The 20,573-nt window shown below is 42.9% G+C and overlaps 1 protein-coding gene across 2 annotated transcripts in view; it reads left to right on the plus strand.

Annotated features, from left to right (window-relative positions):
- The window catches only part of LOC118779188 (zinc finger protein 385A-like), a 100,460-nt gene that overhangs the window by 67,157 nt on the left and 12,730 nt on the right, over nucleotides 1-20,573 (plus strand). For both annotated transcript variants that reach the window (XM_036531156.1, XM_036531157.1), the window contains exons 3-4: nucleotides 3,960-4,070; nucleotides 13,356-13,527. In XM_036531156.1, coding sequence (XP_036387049.1) covers nucleotides 3,960-4,070; nucleotides 13,356-13,527 — 283 coding nt within the window. The remainder of the gene's footprint in view (nucleotides 1-3,959; nucleotides 4,071-13,355; nucleotides 13,528-20,573) is intronic.

A 20,573-nucleotide genomic window follows, 5' to 3' on the forward strand; every position in this document is an offset into this window, starting at 1 on the left:
AAGAGAACAGAAAGTTCCCACAAGCAGGAACTCACGCTAATTTAATTCTCAGAAGAATACTGAAAGGGAGGAGCTTGGCTGAATAGGTTACATGCAGTGTGACTGCTGTAATTATAGTCGTCTCTGTATTGCTGTGGGAGTGTTTGTGACAAAGAAAGAATGATGATGATGCTTCACTAAACATCATCAAAACAAAACTCTTCCGCATCATTTTTTGACTTGTATTGGGGATTTGGTATGTGGTTCTTAAACTACAGCTGGTTCAGGACCTAAGATGGATTGCAGTCAGGTTTTTTAGCCATTTGGTTTACACACAAGTGACTGGTTAAGACAAACCGCTGCAAAATTCATTTTAAAAGCCAGGAAGAATTTGAGACCTAGCTAGCTACACAGCATCACTGAGGAAAAAAAGGTTACAAAAACAGCAGGCTACATAATATAAACAGCAAAAGTTTAATTATCTAGAAAGCTAGATGGTAAACAACTGTCTGCTCATTGTTTAGATCAAGGCCAGAGAGCAATTCAATGGTATGATGAAAAGACTTACCAGCATTGTTAGCACTAGCGCTTTCCAGGTTGCTCCATTTTTTTACAGAAGAGACTTTTTCTCAGGAGTCCCTGAAGAGTGGCTTCATTCTCTTGTGTTCAAGAGCAGTGTGAATAGAGAGGCTAGGTGTACTCTCAGCTGGGTTGTTGTGCATTCGTCTTTTGAATCTCATATCAGATCAACTTAGAAAGATTAAGTCTCAAATTAACTCCTCCCATGGTGTGCTTATTGGGGGAAGCTGTATGTTGCCACACTCTGATTGGACAGAATGGGTTTTTAGGATCGTGTGCTATTTGCAATTGGTGTGAGAAACACCACGAGGCACTAACTACAGATAGATGAATGGAATAATAGAAATACTGGTCCTACAGGTGAAAGAGGGGGTAAATCAAGATAGCATGAAATGCACTCAAGGGCAAGGAAACAAGGGAAAAAACCTGGAGAGTGTAGCTGTAGTAGGTAACCGTGGTCCTCCAGCACTGAGATATTTCTGAGTGTTTTTTGTCTCGTCCAGGCTGTTAATTACATAACTGGATCAGTTGTTCAATTATTACACTAAAATGTTGTAGGTGACCATGTGGTGAAATGAATAACTTAATTTAACCCAAGAGCTGATCCAGTTGTGAAAGATCGTGTGTAGAACACAAAGCAGAACCTTCTCCAGTGCTCCAGGGTTCCCCTGTTTTCTAGCAATGAAGTGGAGTACAGTAGTCAGTCATCAGATTGTACTGCGTCTGATTAGAAAGTCAAAGATCCCAGCCGAGGGGAAAGGCTAATGAGGTGCTAGTGCAACTGCAGTGGTTTTATTCGTGTTTGTAGTCTGCTGTTGAGTGGTGGAGGTGTGTAGAGTGAGCTTCGGGGCTCTGCTGTATGGGTTTCTGCTGGTACAGAGCTCTCAGGTGTGTGATTTAAGAGTGCAACACCCACTCAGTCTATCCCTGCTCTCAGGATTGCTTTCTCATGCAATTCGGTGTGCTTGTGGATTCAACAGTGGCCCTAGCAAGGTTTAAGGGTCATATCACATGTATCACATCTCATACACTCAGGGCCCTTCTGCTGATGTCACTGCTGTCAGGGTGAATCCAGCATCCTGACACATTGATCAATGAGGTGTGTAATTCACTTTGTCAGGGTAACACATGTTTTCACAACACTTCTCACATGCTTAATAGGAGCATGGTTAATTGAAAGTTTCTAGTTTACATTGCACTCTGTACACTTACCGAAGACAAACATGAATTTATGAATTTATGAAAAAAAAAACATTGGAGTGCTGTTGAGGACAGTGTGATGTCACTGTCATGAGGGGCCTTCTAATGAAAGACCCCTACTGCTGCTAGCGTGGCCAACTCTTTCCCTCTGTGTCTCTCTGTCACATCTGCAGCCATGTTGTCTTTTTGTTATAAGCCAGGTGGAAAGAGCAAGGAATGAGCGAGTGTGGGGGGTTGTTGGTTGGGGGCACAACGTTGAACAGGACAGGAAAGCGAGGTCCCAAGAATTCCACAGATGGTGTTCGTCTGTGCCGTGTGCACACTCTGTCACCCCATGTGGCTTTTTGAGCCTTTTGTGCATTTCCCTTTTTTGAGGGAGAGAGAGAGAGTTGCTTGGTTACCATTCTTGTGTTGATGTTCCAGTTATTTTGGAGAACGTTCATTTCATCTCCCCCCTTGCATCATGCTATTCTTGGCTCCTTTCAGACAGAACTTCCTATAATTGCTGTCATTAGCAGCCACACATCAGGGCAGGATATATGATTAGCGTAATTTTTTTCCAGTAGTGAGACATTTTAATAAAGTTTCATGTTTATCACAGTCATGGTTATTTAGCCACTTAACTGGCTGTCTGGCTGTGTTAGTTAGCAATCAAAGATGGATTACAGCATTTCTTTTCTTCTCTCTCTTTCCTTTTTTCTCCAACTAAGTGTCATGTTGAATTCACAAACTATGTGGCTATCAACTTACATTTACATTACATTTTTAGTTGTTCTGGAGACACCCCTATTAAGAGTGACTTACATAGGTTACAATTCCTATGTCCATTTTAACAGATGGATATTTACAGAGGTACTTCTGGGATAAGTACCTTGCCCAAGGGCACTCCAGTGGCAGTACTTAAGTCAGTAACTGAACTGACAACCTTTTGGTTTCTGTTATGGTGTGATGCAACACCATGCTTTTTGAATACGTATATCATATGTGCTGGCATTTCATAAAAATGAGATGCCATGGAGGCCATAGTATACTGTGTCTCCTGACACAGCTTGGTGCTGGGTTTAGCCAAGCTCCCTCAGTAGTGCCAGTATGGTAGAACATGGCCTCTGGTGCCTGACTGCGTTACCATTGTGGATAATGATCTTTGCTGAGACTACCAAAAATAAGCCTCTTACTTGTAGTTGTTATCAGTAGATCTAATCTGCTAATATGTGTTAGCAGAACTTTATTCATCTACCACCGCCTGAATCTCTTTTCCGACACATCTAAGATCCTTTTCAGAGGGTGTTGTATGTACTTTGAATATATAACTGATGAAATGCATCATATACAGTACCAGTAAAAAGTCTGGACATACATATTTATATTTTATATTTATTTTTAGATTCTTCAAAGTAGCCAAAAAATATTTTTTAAAAACAAAATTTTGGAAAGAAATTCATACATAGGCATCAACTTCACTTTTATATTTGTCTAAAAACAATGCATGTTTCCCATTATCTTAATCAGGTATGTCCAAACATTTGACTGGTACTGTAAATAGGTCTGTGACATATTAACAGATATAATTAATTTGAGCTAACAGCCGTCTGTCCATGCACTCACTGAGCACAGCGCTACTGACTGACACACAGCCCTTTGTGCATTCATAACAAGAGGTTGATCAATACCTCCTTCTCATTTTACCTGCCGGAACAAGGCCCAGAGAGAGCTCTCCCAACCAGAATGCAATAACTCCCCTGCACAGCAATTAGCCTCTATATCTGTACTCTCTGGCAGGTAGGGTAATGCTGACTGCTGTCGGTGGACTGAGCATTGCGTCTCATGTCAAAGGCAGTGTGAGTCTTAAAGTGTCTGAAAACTTGGACTCTTACTGCTCCTTTGCAGCTTCTCGCTACAGAAGGCGCACCCAGCCCTGTAGCCTCTGGAACCGGAGTTTTAGTTGAGGTTGGATCAGCAATCAGCAGGCCTAGCAGAGAGACAATACACCTCTCCCCTGTGTCGGTGACCATGCACCACACCGCTGTCCTTGTTATACACTGGTGTTCACAAAATTTAAATGCTCTTTACTGTTTTTGTTTGGGAGGAGTCAGCGGAGTAACTGTGTGATGATCAAGTGTGGTCAGTGATGTGCCTGTGTGCTGACTATGAGTGTTCTGTAGAGTGACTGTGAGCTGACTGTGAGTTTCTCTCTTTTGCAGATGGACCCGGTTCAGAAGGCTGTGATCAACCACACCTTCGGCATCCCGCTGGTGAAAACGAAACGGCCTGTCATCTCCTGCAATGTTTGCCAAATCCGCTTCAACTCAGAGGTACTTGCTCAGTCATCTCTCTCTCTGTCTGTATGTATGTCTGACGATTTTTGTAAAAGTCTGACTTAGCTCAGTGAGATCAGTTTTATCTCAACGAGGTCAAATCTCATTCATTTAAGTCACACAGACAGAGCGGAGGGCAGTATCATGGCAGGAATATGTTTTCAGATCCCCTGTAATAGGAAGCTAAGCAGGCCAAGCTCCACCCATTTTCTGTCAGGGCTCTGACTTCTGTTTATTTTGGCGCTCCCCTAAGACAGCGCCGTGAGTCAAAGGATGGAGAACAAGGATTGCACACCTGTGGACGTCCTTGCGAGCTGGTCTAGTCCAGGTCAGCAGGGCCAGTGTCACCACCAGAGGGAAGAGGGGCACTGTCTGCTGAAACAGTGTCTTCAGGGAGGGGTTTGAGGTGTCACTGCTAAAGCGCAAAGACGTTAAACAAAGCACCCTAAGGTCTAGCAGCACCAAACAGACATCAGATGTGGCGATGGGGCTGATTATGGGATTGGCTCAGTGGGACGAGGAGAAACAGCTTTCTGGGATTACTTAAAAGCTGTTTGTTTCCTCACCATGGAAAGATGATTAACATCTTGGATGATGGCAGGTTCATTCCACACAGGGCTGCCAGCACTCCTCTTCTGCTGTGCTTTGGCTGTGGAAAGAATCCTGAAGAATGAGAGATGGCTAACTTCTGCTCTCTGCTCTGTGCGAGCCATTCAAATGGTTACTGTAACAGCCTGCTTAGCATAGCAATGTCCAGTTCTGTGCGGACTGAGCATTGCGTATAAATACACGTCTGTTTTTCATTCTGCTTATGTGTCTGTTTACATGTGCTGTAGTATTTTAAGCAGGAAAACAAGCTCTTGTGGGTTCTGTGGTTTTTTTTGAAATTGGGCCCGGTTCCTAGTGGAGAGTGGTAGGGGATCCACCCTGCAGGCTTGGGTTTGGGAGTGTCCTGCAGCCCTGAGCTATTTTTATTACCCGGGACCAGGCATGTTTCAGATGCTGCCATACAACGTGTCTGTAATGTTTTTAGCCTGCAGTAATGTAGAGAACAGCAATAGTGTAAACAGATCCTTTTTTCACATCAAGATGTGGCTGATTGATCAGGAAGCTGGGAATTTTTTTTGCACCAAGCATTTCCTGGAGTGTTTCTTATTTTCCCTGTGTGCTTCAGCACTCTTTTCTTAGTATCTTAAGCTAATAGATTTTTGTTTCTATTATTACATACATTTACATTTTGTCGCTCAGCAGACGTTCTTATCCAGAGCAATGGAAAAGATGAGCACATTTTGCATTTACGTTGTTGACATCAAGGAGACTCCACACAGAAGAGGAGTACATATAACATATTAACAGAATTACACACACAGCATTACACAAACAAGGACACCACCATTCACACACAAACAAGAGCCTTGTTAAACGCACAAGGCTGACGCACAACTGCGACGCAGAGTACCCGACATGAGCGTACCATTCCAACCCAATACTAACACATACCCAGGGCCTTCCTGGGTTAATCTTACCCAAATGGTAGGATAATGTAACAACCGGTAAAAATACTCCCCTCAGTGGCCTCCCTAGATAGACTTCTTTGGTACAACCGAGTCTTCACATGACAAGACTGAGAGGCGAGTCTGCTGCCAGTGCAGACACACCCAATAAATACACTAGGAGCAGCCAGCTGAGAGGGGGAAACAAAGCTACTGACTGAATTCTGTTACAATTAATCTTATTATTACTGCTACTGTTTCTAATTTCTGCCTGATGCTAATTTCATCCTGAATGGCATTTGCATGGATGGGGCCAAACTGCAACCAAGCCAGCTATTGTAACCACATGTCTGCCTCGGAGGTAGTTCATATCAGTTTATACATATACAGTGTATACACATTGTAAATCAGTGGGTTGAAAGTACCAAATGATTTTACTGCATGATTGCTATTATTTTATTGGATTATTCCAGCATTACATTGCTGTTAGCTCGGTGTGCATCACATTGAAAGCTCTGTCTCCAACACTGTCTGGAACATTCTTGAAGTTGTGTGGACTAATACAGAACATCCATAGCCAGCATAGGGACTCTGGGCCCCAGAACCTCATGTTACAAACCTGAAGCTCCTAGATAGTGGAGGGAAGGAAGGCACGAGCTGAACGTCTGGCCATGATGGAATATGTGTGATTTTATGTATCACAGATATCAAAAAGGTTTTTTTTACTTTGTTAGTTATGCAGGTTTGCTGGAATTCAGGTATAACTCCTCTCTGGTTGGTAACGCCAGCTTTTTAATGGCAACGAATCACCAGCCACATTTGGGGTATGGTCTAAAATGTGTGATCAGTATTTTCAGCTGTGGTGGTACAAAAAGATTTTGTACCTCCTTTGTTATGAATGTCGGTTGCCTCTTTAGGTATCCTCCCTCTCTGGTTGGTAAAGCCAGCTTTTTAGTGGCAGCAGTCATATCCGAGGCCGGGTAGCTTATTAGATGGAAGCTTTACGGCCTCAAGCTGCTTAATGGCTTAGCGCACCACTGCTGATTAAAGTACTTTACTGTGTATGCACACTTTTCCTGCAGGAATGTGTTTTGAGCTCATATAAGTTTTAAAACCCTGGGGAAACCCACTGTTTATATCCCTGGCTGTCACTGCCCCTCAACGCCAAACAAGACTGACACATAAGTGTCTGTAAATATTGATGCATGCCGACTGATAAAGCACAGACTGCTGCATCTCTGCGGGGAGGTGTGTGTGTATGTGTGGGGGGGTCTTTTGGGGGTGTGTTAGGGGGGTGCTGGGCAGTCAGTTCATCTGTAACCCTCCAGCAGCCTCTGAGCCACAGGCCAGCTACCGGGCCTTGGAGAAAGACTACTTCCCTGCAGATACTCGACCACCGTGTTGGATAGAACGGTCTCAGTGCAAGTGTGTGTTTCATCTGCATATGCTCCCTGAGGCTCAGCTGTGGACTCTGGTCTTCATTTGCACAGCAACTCATCACACCGATCACACTAGACTTATACTGCAGTGAGGAAGTCTTTAACTGCACCAAGCATTGACCTCATGAATCCTGATATTGGTTGCTGATTTCATTTGAGCTGGTCACCTCCAAATGATCACTTTTCCTGGCATTTGTTTTCAAATGTTTACTGACCCACAAAACTTAATGGTAACTTACTTTGACTTGTAATTACATTTTGAATAGTAATAATCAAAACATAAGTTTTGGGAGTTTGTGGCAGAACTTTAATGTGTATTCTCAAAGGTAGGGTTGTTGTGAAAGTCCTCTTTGTGCATCATTAGTGCAGTATGCATTTGAAAGCACTGATATTCATCTGTGCAGCCATATGTGTAATCGGGTGGAAAGTTTTTGCAAATGAAATGGTTTTGTAATACAGGAAGGATTCCCAACCGCTAAGTGTCAGCTGTATCTGGCCTATGTCTATTTTCCACGATCCCAGTACAGTTGAGGATGAAGCATGCTGTTTGCTCCTCTTACACAGACTGTCCCATTTGGGATATACAATGCAAAGCTTTCCTACAATGCAAAACCTTTCAGCACATTTTCAGAATGTGATTCTGAAACATGATTTATGAATACGGGCTATATGTGCATTGCCAGTGTGAGATTACCATATGTGTCTTGTTGCAGAAAAGGATAAAAGATTCTATGTGAGCCCTTATTACAGGCATCCCCCTTCCTAGGGCTCTAGGTCTGCTCAGCGTAGCCTGGCAGAGCCTTGATTTCTCAGCATGCCCAGCTCTTTTTAAATTACTCCCAGGGCTGCAGAGGGATGGTAAACTGGAGACATGAAGACAAAGCAGGGTTAATTTACAACACTTTTTTTTAATCCAGAGCGATTTACAGAACAAAGGTATATGGGTACGAATAATATAATTCATGAACAGCAGTACATACAGAAAATGTCTATACAATCAGGTAGTTTGATTCTAAGGCTGGAGTGAAGGCCTACTGGCACTGTGGCCCTCCAGCCCAGCTGCAGAGGCTCATATATTAGCTATTTATCTGAGGCATTAATGAATACCCAGCTGGTGATCATGCTGATCTGATCTGGTTTGTTAAATCTAGTATGGATACTGAACTGGAAACAGCAATGTACTGACTGTAGTACCTTACATCCATAAAAATCACAATGGCTCAGACAGCTGTTACTATAAATGTGCAAACCCTCAGACAGCTTCTCATTCCTGTCAAATTATTTCCTGGTATTGCAGGAGTCTTAGGCTCTTTGATGGTGGAGGACTTGAACCAGACTATGATTAAAATGCTGCATCAGCAGGTATTTGTCTATGAAATTGTAAAACAAAAGAAACAAAGGAAGTCATTTGAGTGGCATTCCTCTAACACCCACACAGTGAAGGCTTCCTTGAATTGTAAGCAGTGAGAAAAGGTGTGATAGCTGATCCTCTCCCAGCCTCTAGTGTTCTAGTGTAGGGAGTCTTTCAGCTGAATGCTGGGATGACCCTCCTCTACTGCAGGATTGACGTCACAGTGTTGGCTCAGCTGCATTGGTCCACATCACTGCTGCAGTATGAACGAGCTTGATGTCCTTTCTTTCTTTCTCTCTCTCTCTCTTTTTTCCCTCACTGTCTCCCTCGCTCTCTCCTGACCTCCCCTCTCTTTCTCCCTTCCTTGTGCCCTTGCTCTCCCTCTCTCCCCCCTCTCTCTCTCTCTCTCTCTCCCTCCCTCTTCTTCTTTTTCCTTCCTTCCCTTTCTCTCTCTCTCTCTCTCTCTCTCTCTCTCTCTCTCTATCTGTCTTTCCCTTTCCCTCTCTCTCTTCATTTCTCTTTCCCTCCCTCCCTCTCCCCTCACCCTCTCATTGCCTGAAAACTGCAGACATCTGTGTAAGACCAGTTCTCTCTGGTTTCAGGTCCTTTATTCTGCTCTGGGATAAGACATCAAAGAGCAGTTTCTTCTAAAAATATGAGCAGAAAAAAATCATTTGAATTTAATTATATTCTCTGCCAACTCCACTTGTTATCTCTTCCTCCCTTTCTCCTTTTTTTCCCATCTCCCCCAAACCCTCTTATCACCCTTCCTCTTTCTAAAAGCTGCTAGCCCCTCCCCTCTCACTTTCTCATCTCTCTTCCCTCTGTCATTACCTATGTTTTGCCCCTTTGTCCCTCTCTCATATTTCTGAACACCCCCCACGATCCTCTCCCACCCATTTTTAGCCCCCTTTTCTCACTCTTCATTACATTACATTATTGGCATTTAGCAAATGATCTGATCCAGAGTGACTTACATGAATTACAGTTTATACATTTTACCCATTTATACAGCTGAATATTTACTGAGGCAATTGTAGGTTAAATACCTTGCCCAAGGGTACAACACCAGTGTCCCAGTGGGGAATCAAACCTTTCAGTTATGAGTCCTGTTCCTTACCACTATGTTATACTCTTCTCTACCCCTGTCTGTCACTTGCTTGTCTAGTCCCTGTTCTAAAACACTGCTCAGTCTTGCAAATCTAGAATCTGTAATGTTGCTGCCCAAACCGTAAGCTCTCCCCACCGTGAGGAGAAACATGAGCTGTTTATCAGGGTCTGTATGTTTAAGAGCTCTCCTGTCTCCTTCATTCAGCCCTTCAGCTTCTGTCTCTGTCCTCTCTGTTTCTCTTTCCTCATCTCCCAATGCTCTGTTCCTCCTCCTTTAATCCATGTTTCCCATCCACCTCTCCTTGTTTCAGACAGCTCCATCTCAGATGGGCAGAAGCTGCTTTCTCAGTTGTTTGGGCTGAACATGACCCCACCGGAATACACATCATATGTGTGGGCATAAAAATCCAGTGACCTGGAAAGCAACGCTCCAATAATACAAAAAACCCCAGAATAATATACAAAATGTGTGCCATGACACAAATACAAAAAACCCTGGTTCTTTTGTCAACCTGGGGCCTGTTTCAGAAAGCAGGTTTAACAAACTCTGAGTTTAAACCTGAACTCTGGATTAACTAACTCTGAGCTGTCAAACTCAAGAGTTTTCGGTTTCAGAACAGGTGATAACAAGTAATTCAATCAACTCTAAGTTAAGTTAACCCTGAGTAAAGCACATGCATGAGGAGATAAAAAGCCCTCATCAATAGAACGCAGATAACATGATTCGTCATGGCAACAGGAGAAAACAAGGGCTGGATCCTCCTACTTCTCCCCAGTGGAGTTTGAAATATTAATGAATGCATATGCAGAATATGAGTATATATAGTATAGTATATAGTATAGTAGCAGCAGAAAATTGCTGACCGAGTCAATGCGTGAGTATTAATTAAAAGAAAAAGAAAAGTTTGCTTGAGTATTAATTGAAAGAAAAAGAAAGGTTTTATCTCAAGTGCTCCACTTATTCAACATTTTTATTATATATATATGTGCATGTGTGTGCGCATGCGTGTTTAATATTTATGCAGGTGCAATCCAACAGGCACAAAACCAACTTGGCAGCAACTGAAGATGAAATATAAAATATAGTTCAAACAGGTAAGGTATAATTTCCTTACAAGCAATTGTGATGTTGTTTAGCCTAATTAAACAGCATATTAAACAGCAAATATGCTCAGCGTCACCAATGTTATATATATTTTTTGGCAAAAAAACTAAACAAAACAAAACAAAAAATGAAGTTGCAACACAAAGATTTTTTTCCGAACTGAGAGCGTGTCCACAATGTGTCGTATGAACGATATGAAGGCTGAGCATATTGCTCAGATAAATGATCGATTGTGCAGAAAAACGGAAACGCTCAAACAGATAATCATCATGGAATGATAAAACATCCAAGCGGGGTCTGATCACCCTCTCCCGAAGGATATTTCTGTGGAGTATTTGTGCTTCAATATCAACTGGCTCTTCAAGAAAAGGACACTCCATTTCTGACACCTCCTTCAGTCTGCAGGCTTCAGCTAGAGAGGAGGGGAAACTCAGGGTTAGTTGAAGAAAACCTGCCAGCGAGCAGGTTAGCTTCACAGAGTATGTTGCCATAGTAACTGAGACAGAGTTAAGCTGAACTGGCTTTGTGAAACCGAAAACCCAGAGTTTCCTTCAACTCTGAGTTAACTAACTCTGAGTTTTCACTAAACCCATTTTCTGAAACAGGGCCCTGGTTGGCAACAGCATGAAAATACACTGAAGTTGACAGTGTTACTGACGTTCCCTAAAAATGAGGTTACCAAGGGAAAAAAGAAATGGCATGTTGCAAGGAGGTGAAGAAATGCTGACATGAGTGGAAAGGAAGGGAGTACGTCTGTGACATAAGTCACGTTGTGCCTTTTGAGAGCCACAAGAGGCCACAAGAGGCCACCTGTTCCAGCAGTCCCTAAAGGTGCTGCAAGACCTGCGGACAAGCACTCTGCTCCTCACCTTTCCTCCCACACCTATACATGCCCTGTGCCTCGTTCACTACTGATCATTCACTCCTCAGTTTGTGAACAGGCTCACAGAGATCTGCTCCAGCCGCTCCCACTCTCAGCGATCCAGCAGCCTCTGCTTTTGCAGATGGCATTGCTGCCACAGAGCTGTTTTGCTGAAACTCCTTCTTGTCACGTCCTTAATCTGCGGGCTTTAGGCAGGCAGCGTCTTAAGACCCTGTGAGGGGTAGGATTGCAGGAGGGAAGCTATATATACATCTCTGTCACGGGCAAATACAGCTCTAGGCTAAAACTGATACCCCCCCCCCCCCCCCCCCCCCCCCAACACATCCCACCAGACGGGGGGACGCAACTGACTGATCCCAGCGCCCTGGGCTTGTTTCGTGCCATTTGCTTTCTCTCTTCATTTTAGTGGGCCCCCCACAGCTGCTGGGGGCTCCCCGAAACACTTTCAAGAAAGAGAGCCGATTATCCCACCACTTAATAAAGGTCTTTTTTCTAATGCAATAATTATTTGCTGAGGGCACATGCTCGCCCCTCGATCCCTCTCCCCATTGGAGGGGCACCAATTACACTGCTTGTGTGAAGGCAGCAATGCAGGCCCCCCTTCTTTTCCCCCCAAAAACGATTACAACCTGCAACCTGCCCAAACTGCAAAGCCCATAATCCACACCCACTCCTCCAAAGTGTATTTCAATGTCATCTAATGACTCTGAAAACATTCCTAAAAATGAACATGAATGAGTATGCCATGACAGATTGACTTACGGGGGCTCAGAGCTGAAAAAAGGGCACATGGAGCATGTCTTTCTATGTGTAACACTGTACTTTAACCAAACAGTCCTTACTTTCATTTGACACTCAGTTCAGACAGACAGCTCTTACTGTGCCCACGCCTCAATAGCTGCACTGAGCAAAACATATCACTTTTACAAAAAGTGCATTACTTATTTAAATAAATCAGTTAGAGAGGAAATAATATTATTGCTTCAGCTAAAATTTGCTGATAACTGCAACAGCACCTTGTGTAGTGTAGTATCTCACATCCTGAGTGTGTGTTTTGGAGACTGTTCAAACATTTAGTAAGACAGGTCCTTCTGACAAGCTCAAGAAAAAAAGGAAAAGAAAATCATAAATATTCAGGAATGCCTCTCAGCTGTGGGCTGGATACAGAATACATATTTTTGAGATATATGGTATACACAAGTCAGAGTGTTTATCTTGGGTGATCTCTCTCTCTCCCTTTCAGCTGCAACAGTTGGGCAATACTGGTATTTCTGTTGGCTGGGTGGTTACTTCAGATACCCATCAATAATGTGTAGCAATGGGGAGGCGTGAGTTTGAGGGGGTCAGAGCAGGCCAGAGTGCTGTGGAACGGCGGCTAAGATGGAGACTCAGAGGCCTGGCACACCCAGGCACATCTTCCAGCTGGTTTTAGTGGAGAATGGCTGAGTGTGTGCAGGGAAGTCCTGGGAAAGGCAGTACTGTTTCCATGGATCACTGACAGGGCATCAGAACTGGCAGGGGCTGGAGGCCAGAGTTCAGCTCCCCTTCTTGTTTTCGTGGTTGGTTTAAGGTCAATATGTGGGCAAGAGAGTCAAAACACCTGTTTTGTATGAGTCTCAGCTGAACACAAGCTGTGTGGAGTCACCCATTTCTAACAGGTATCAAATAGCCAGTCGCCTTTCGCATTTGGTCTGGGTGCATTTTTCTGTGTCTCCTGTGTTGACATGGCCACACAGAGTTGGTGTACTGTGTCAGTGTATCAGCATGGTGCTGATACACTGTGCTTTGCAATGATATTACGTTGCTCTGTGTGTCTGTCTTCTGTGCTGCGACCGTGGCGTAGGGCATGCACCAGCTGTAACCCGATGGCCGACCAGCGTGTTCCCTTCTCCTTCCCACAGAGTCAGGCCGAGGCTCACTACAAGGGTAATCGGCACGCCAGGAGGGTAAAGGGCATCGAGACCTCCAAGAGCCGCCCCCAAGACAACGACAAGCCCCCTCCTCCGCCAACCTCCTCCCCCACGCCCCCAGGACCCCTGCCGGCCGTCTCCGAAACTGACCCGGGCAAACAAGGTGAGTGGGGACCTCAGATGTTTTTCAGCTGCACAGCCTGCGGTACTGCAGTGTGAAATTAAAAAGCTGCCTGTTCTACAGATAAGGTCAAACCTCATTCTTGCTGTTTCTTGGAGATGTGAGCTGTCCACACCTTGCCAGACTTCCAGTATTTGTGAACTTGGAGCAAGAATCCTGACCAACATGAATCTTGTGGTTCTGATGAGAAAATATTTTATGTGGGTGGGTCAGGACAGTGGTGGCAGGCAGTATTTAATTTTCAGTGACTCAGTTCTCAGGAAGTTGGACTCTGGTTGGCTTAAACCCTGCCAAACCATTGAGTCCAATGTTGTTTTGAGAGTTCACCTAATGTCAATGCTTCCCATCTCTGGGAGGTTATTGCCAAAAAAAAAAAAAAAATACAGCTGACTTTTTCTTTTATTGCTATGGTGTGTACTGACAAAATCTTGAAGATCATGTGTTACGTGTTTACCTACTTGATATGTATCTACTGTACATTACTGAAGATGAACCCAGTAAGAATACATTGATTGGCTAACTCTATTGGTCAGTGTGACAAGCCCCCACAAGAAAGTTTTTTTCCCTACTAGTCATAGGTACTACAGTATAGCTACTTGCCATGATGTTATCAAGCTACTTGTGTATTTTTATTTGGGGAAATAACATCAAATACCTTAACATTTTAAAAATATCATATGTAGTGTCAATAGTATCTATTATCTATTATTAAAATTATTGTAATAATTGAACAGTAATAGTTTAGCATCAGCATTATATTAGTATTAAAAATAACACATAATTGTTGTATTATCACGATTCCAGGGAGAAATCTTGCTAGTAGCTAGCAAGTTAGCTAGTAACATTATTGGACAAATTTCTGTGGTTGGTGTGGAAAAAGTATGTTTTTCCTTAATTCTGAACAATTTCTTGCCAAAATGTAGTTGGCTGACTTGAGTAGTATAGCACAATGCCAACATTCCTGTTTAAATTTGTAATTGTATGACAGCATTGTATGATTTTACAGGGAAACTTTCGCTACAGGCATGGAAAAACAATGGCAAATAGTGATACAATGTCATTGACCATACACCTGCTACCTATTATTGCAGTGACTGATGTCATACTTAAATCTGCACATCAAGAAGAAATGCTGGATTTATGTGAGGCAATGACTGCTTCTTTCCATCTTGTTAAGAATATGTCATGATTCATGATATCTGTAAAAAAAAGAAGACAAATGTTAAAAAGTTTGCTACTTTGCCAGATTTGCTAGTGTTCCAGTGACTCTTTGTGTCAATCAGGCAGAAGGACCTTTTTAGTTTCTGGAGTCATCATATAATCACCAGACAGAATCAGACAGAATAGCATTTATGTTTAAATGTAAAGTCATTGAGGTTTTGCTGTATACAGGATTTCAAGTCATGGCCATTTACAGACAGCAGAACAAACGTTATAAATCTGTATGTGTTTTTGTTGTGGAACATCACTCTCTAATTTATGGCCAATCTCATCTAAAGAATACTGTACAACAGTGATGATTAATTGATGAGGTGAATTTTATTTTTGGTAAGAAACTGCTCTCACTTTTCAAACATTGTCCCTGGACATGCAAGGGTCTCTGGCTGGCACCTCAAACAGCCCCTGAGCCAGCCTGCATTTTTAGGACATTGATCAATCACACCTCTGATTTGTTCTTTGTACATATTGAGCCATGTACTTAGTATTATGTAGGTGTGTCCAAGATTATGAATTTTGATATTTGTCTAAGAAATATTGATGACTAAATAGATGACTGTGAAAAATACGTGTAAGAATGGCGCCAATATGACCATTAGAAGGAGCGTATTTATTTTCGTTGGACTAACCAAAGCTGACAAAAACATACAGGAGGATTTACTTTGTGAAAAACAGACTGGAACAATGGCCCATGCACAAACACAAAACTAAACCTGAAAGCAATTTAATAAAAACCAATCTCCAATACTGCCTGGTTTCATTTTGCAAAACATTCATCTGAATGTTGAAAACCAAGGTGAAGCCAAATTGAAATTGAAATTATACAAAGGCCTGAAACAGAAATAGAAATTCAGTTATGACAGAACTCACTGTGTGTGTGTGTGTGTGTGTGTGTGTGTGAGTTCTTGATGGATGGTGACATCGCTCTCTGTAGTGCGAGAACAGAAGAATGTGATCAGTCTTCTTTAGGGAACCTCAAAGAGCTAATAACACATATTTCCTGCATTTCCCCTGTGTGGTACACTAAATACAGCCAGCACAGACAGGGATTGCAAAATTTGCTAAATGTCCAATCTGATTTGTATAAAGATTCTTGGACAAAATGGTGGCACAGTGGTGTGTGTTGTAATGTTTAAGAAACTGGGACTGTAACCGTAAACCTAGTTCTTGGATGGAATCGACTGTACTGATTTACTGTTTCAATGAAGTGCAACTGCCCATTGCTTTCACATCGCATAATGTGCCGCACACAGTTTGTCAATACTAATTTTATTTCTAACATCATTAAAAGACATTGGGATAGTGCTCCTGAGTGGCTCAGATGGCAAAAGCGCTTGTTTCAGCACAGAATGAGCCCTATGGCCCATGTTTGAGTCCGGCCATGCGATCAGCCAGCAATGACCTGGAACCCACAGGTGGTGGAACTATTTGGTTTCATTCCGCTAGGGGACATAGGGGTGAGTAGGCCAGGGGTCTGTCCAACCCATCGCTCACCAGGAACCCAATCTGCAATCTGCCTTTATAAAGCTGCACATGAAGTGTCCTCCTCCGACTCATATCCACACAACCTTGGCATGGAGGCTTCAGTGTGTAAAGAAGCAGCTGTTAAATTATGTTTTTCGGAGGAGAGCATGTGTTTGTCTGCACCTTCCTGGATTGTTAGTGGGGGTTGCAGCAATGGGTGGCATTTCTATCTCACTATTGAGCATTCCAAATTGGGAAAAAATGGGAAAAAAGAACTGCGGATTAAAAAACGTTATCACTTTGACCGAAGCAAGGTTTTATATTACATACAAATGTCAAAAAGATGCATAGGCTGAATAAGTGCAGACATTCGTGCTGTATGAACTTGGGGCTGAACACAGTTTGTCATTGTCATCCTGTTTGAGCCTGATCTCAGCAGGATGGCTTCTTTCTCTGGCACAAGAACCTGTCAAACTGATCCCAGGCCATTTCTTAAGGACACTCCTTAGAGTTCCTGTTACACAGGACTTACATTGTTTTATTGAGGGTAAGCTTGTCCAAGAAAATCCCTTCTGTTGGGTTCAGACTACACGATTTCAGCCCGATTTTGACACAATTTTGTCATAGCCAACAAATTTCCAGCGTTGGGCCCGAATGTGATCATCGAGAACGACGCCGAATGACGAACGGGTCTTGTAATGTGACATAATCAACGAACAGTGATGTGTGTGTGTGTATGTGTGTATATATATATGTGTGTGTCTGTGTGTGTGTTTGCATATGTGTGTATGTGTGTGTATCACAGGGGGGTTAGCAGGAAGGAGAAGCCAGAATAACATCAGGGAAACAGCACAGCTGTTTCAGATTTATAAAAGATAATTGAATTCTGGCAGATCATAGTGTTTTAAGGTTGAGGGCAGGGGTGGGGGCGTCTCAGAGGTTGTGCACTGTTCTGGGAGCAGCATTTTTGGGACAGCAGAGCTGCAGGGAAAAGCAGCTTGTCTCTCTCTGTCTTTGAGTGTGCCTGTACCCACTCAATCCGAACACTCTGTCAAGCTGTCTGCAGGTTCAAAGAACAAACCGAGGGAGCAAATATGGGTGACACCTTAAGACTCAATGACCAAAGGAATTGCTAGCCTGCAGTCATTATTACAGTGAATATTGAGCTACATCAGTTCGGTTCAGCCATTAGTATTACTCAATATTTACTTTTCCAATGCTTGTATTCCAAGTAAGTCAAAGATAAAACCACAAGCATAAAACAACAAAAGCTGAATAAAGCAGCACTCAGATTTGGAGATAGCATAGTACTGCTGGAAATAGCATTTTAATTACAAATCAATTGTTAATCAATCAATCAATTGCAGGTGGCTCCCGGTAAACTAAATAGTATGTTAAAATAACAGTGAGGTGTGCTTTAAACATACTGTTCTTGCTGTCTGGCCAGGAGATTTATATAGGACGCATCTAGTTTGGCTGAATCCGGGTACAATTGAAAGAGGTGAGTCTTCAGAAAGCCAAAGGAGTCAGGTACATACCAATTCTGCATTTGACAGGATGAGTTTGCCTCATGAACTACTATTGATTTTTGTTATCGTATTTTCAAGGCTGTGCGTACCACTAGCAATAAGACACTCTCATACGGGCTTTGTCTTCACTCAGAGCTGAGCAATGGCCGGGTATCCGAAATATTTTCAATGGGAAGGGCAGAATGGATTGCCAAAACTGGCCTAAGTGTAAGGCTACACATGCTCACAGGAATGCTTCTTCATGTGGAAATCTTCCCCTCCTGACCCTGCGCTTAGTTGTCTGTTCGAGTGAGCCTGTTTGTTGTGATGTTTCCCCGTAACACCGGCTGTGGAGAGAGGCTTCCACGAATCCGGCGTGCCTTAGGGATCTTACAGCTGTGGTCGCATCTGCGACGGGGCAGCCGGTAGGCCGGGTCACTGTAGGGCGAGTGTGCGCGGGAACTGGAAGGAGGGTTAACAGCACCAGAGTGTGCTCTTGCCCTCCATGGACAGGGTCTCTAAGCATGAGTGGGAAATATTCCCACGCCCCGTGTGCTATGTAACACTTTGGCTAGATACACAGTGCTTGGGGTTTGAACTCAACTTTGCTCACAGCTGCAGCGATAAGAAGTGAGGCTGTGAGGTTCTGATTCGGTGAATCACCTATTGGCCTGCAGCTTCAAAAACATTAAGCATGAGCTGAATTAGCAGCAATGTAATTACTATAGTAACTAATTGCTAATGTAATTATTAAAGTCTGTGGCAGCGAAATAACTGGGTGTGTATCTGACAGCAACTGCTGCAGGAAGAGTTCAGAACTGGCAGGCGGGGGTGGAGGGTTGGGGGACAGGGGTGTCATGTCCACACATGGGGCATTGAGCACTAGTGGGTGGATAAGGCTTCAGGGGGAACTGGTGTCTGACATGGAAGGACACCTCAAGATCTGAGGCTTTGGTGGAGGCAAGAAGTGGTGTTAGATGAAGTGGGACCCTCCTTATCCCTCTCTTCCACTGATAGGCCTGTCTTAGGAGGGGTGCAGCCAAAATGCAGTCCCAGGCAGGAGGCATGTACAGCACTAATGTGGACATATTCCAGCTCTGGAGTCAAGGAGGAAGTGTGATGTCATTGGGATTTAGTTCTGTGGCAGGGGATCAACTGTCGTTTTTAAGAGGCCTGGACCTTTTAGCTACGTGGTAGCGGGCCAGCTTGCATTATGGACGGCCAAAGTTTAATTCCTTGCACAGGTCCATTCCAGAGATTGAGATGTTTTTTTAGCTTTCAGAAGCGAAAATTCGGTTTCCAGTATGCAACCATAAGACATAGGTATGATTCTACGTAGAATGAGCTGTCTGTGCTGTCTGTCTGTGCATTGGAAAGGCTGTGATGTCAGAATAGCATAGAGTAGAATAGTTAATTGTCCACATTATGGAGACTTTTCTTTGGCTTAACCTTACATTTATACAATTAAATAGACTTTTGATCCCCTGTGTGGCCTACAGCCCATGACTTTGCAATTTTCAGTCTTGGCCGTGTCATTCACTGCCGATGACAGGGAGTCCTCAGTGGATGGACACAACTGAGTTTGAGTCACCGAGGGTTCCCCTCATTCCACCACTTGTTAGGGACCGCTAGAAACTTGACAGGAGCCCACGATTTACTCAGATCGCGTCAGTGGAGATCCTGATTTGAGTGTTCGCTCCACTGTGGTGCTTTGTGGGACTGCTCTGTGGTGTGAAAAATAGCGGCTGTCAGCAGTGAGTTTATCCAATTCATTTAATGCACTTCAGCACTGGTGCATGAGATGTTGATGAGATTCTGTTGAGTCTAATGCACAACTGACAATTCCAAAGTTGGGGTAAAAAATGGGAAAAAAGTGTAAAAAAGCAGACATCTAATAATAAATACAGATACAAATAAACATTAGCATTCAATAATAAACATACTGAATCATTACAATTCTTATATGCACGTCCGGTACACCAGCATAAATAAAACACATTGTCTGATTACCCATACATATACGTCCATCCTGGTTTACTCCTTGTAAAAGAGATGAAGTTGTCCTGTGGAGTGTAGAAATCAGGTTTGTGAATGCTGTTGCCAGTGTTAGCAATGAGTAAGAGACTGACTACTGTCACCTGAACACAGACCTCTGCCTGATGTTTTGCGGTAGTGAGTCTGCTTGTGATGTATGCTGACAGCTTGTTGATGGTCCAGTAATTGTATAGTGTCTATACAATTATAAAACATATGGATTCACCATTCATTTTACCTGTTTCTTGCATAATGATGGAGTATAGTTGCTTGCACAGTCTATGAATGCAAGACCATTCTGTCCAACCATTCGATTTTTTTTCTCAGATAGTAAGCTGAGTTGTTGTCTGTCATTTTGGCAATTTTTCTCAGTATCTAGACTCAAATAAACATTGTTGTGGTCAGCAAATGGACTATGTCATCACCAATCCTCCTCAACTGATATGTGAACATTTAATGCATTAGCACAAAAAATTACATATTCTTTACATTCTGTTGTTCAGGTTGTTGAATAGCCGGGAATGATTTATACAAAGTCCCACGGCTGCTAATGGTGTGTAGTAAAGCAGATTAAGGCACTGATATTTCACTTCGTGAACATTATTATGTTCATTTTTCAGGATATATTTTCCTCTTTTTTCATCATTCATTTTCAGGACTACATAACACAACCAGGCACTGACAAATTGTAGTATCTGAAAATATACAACAAAGGAAATCACAACCTTTATCTACAGTGACCAATTTAAATCCAATTTTAAAATCTTTCATCAACAATGCATGTTCACTTCATACAAAAAGAAG

This window comes from Megalops cyprinoides, chromosome 6 (genome assembly GCF_013368585.1).
Source record: "Megalops cyprinoides isolate fMegCyp1 chromosome 6, fMegCyp1.pri, whole genome shotgun sequence".
NCBI lineage: Eukaryota > Metazoa > Chordata > Actinopteri > Elopiformes > Megalopidae > Megalops > Megalops cyprinoides.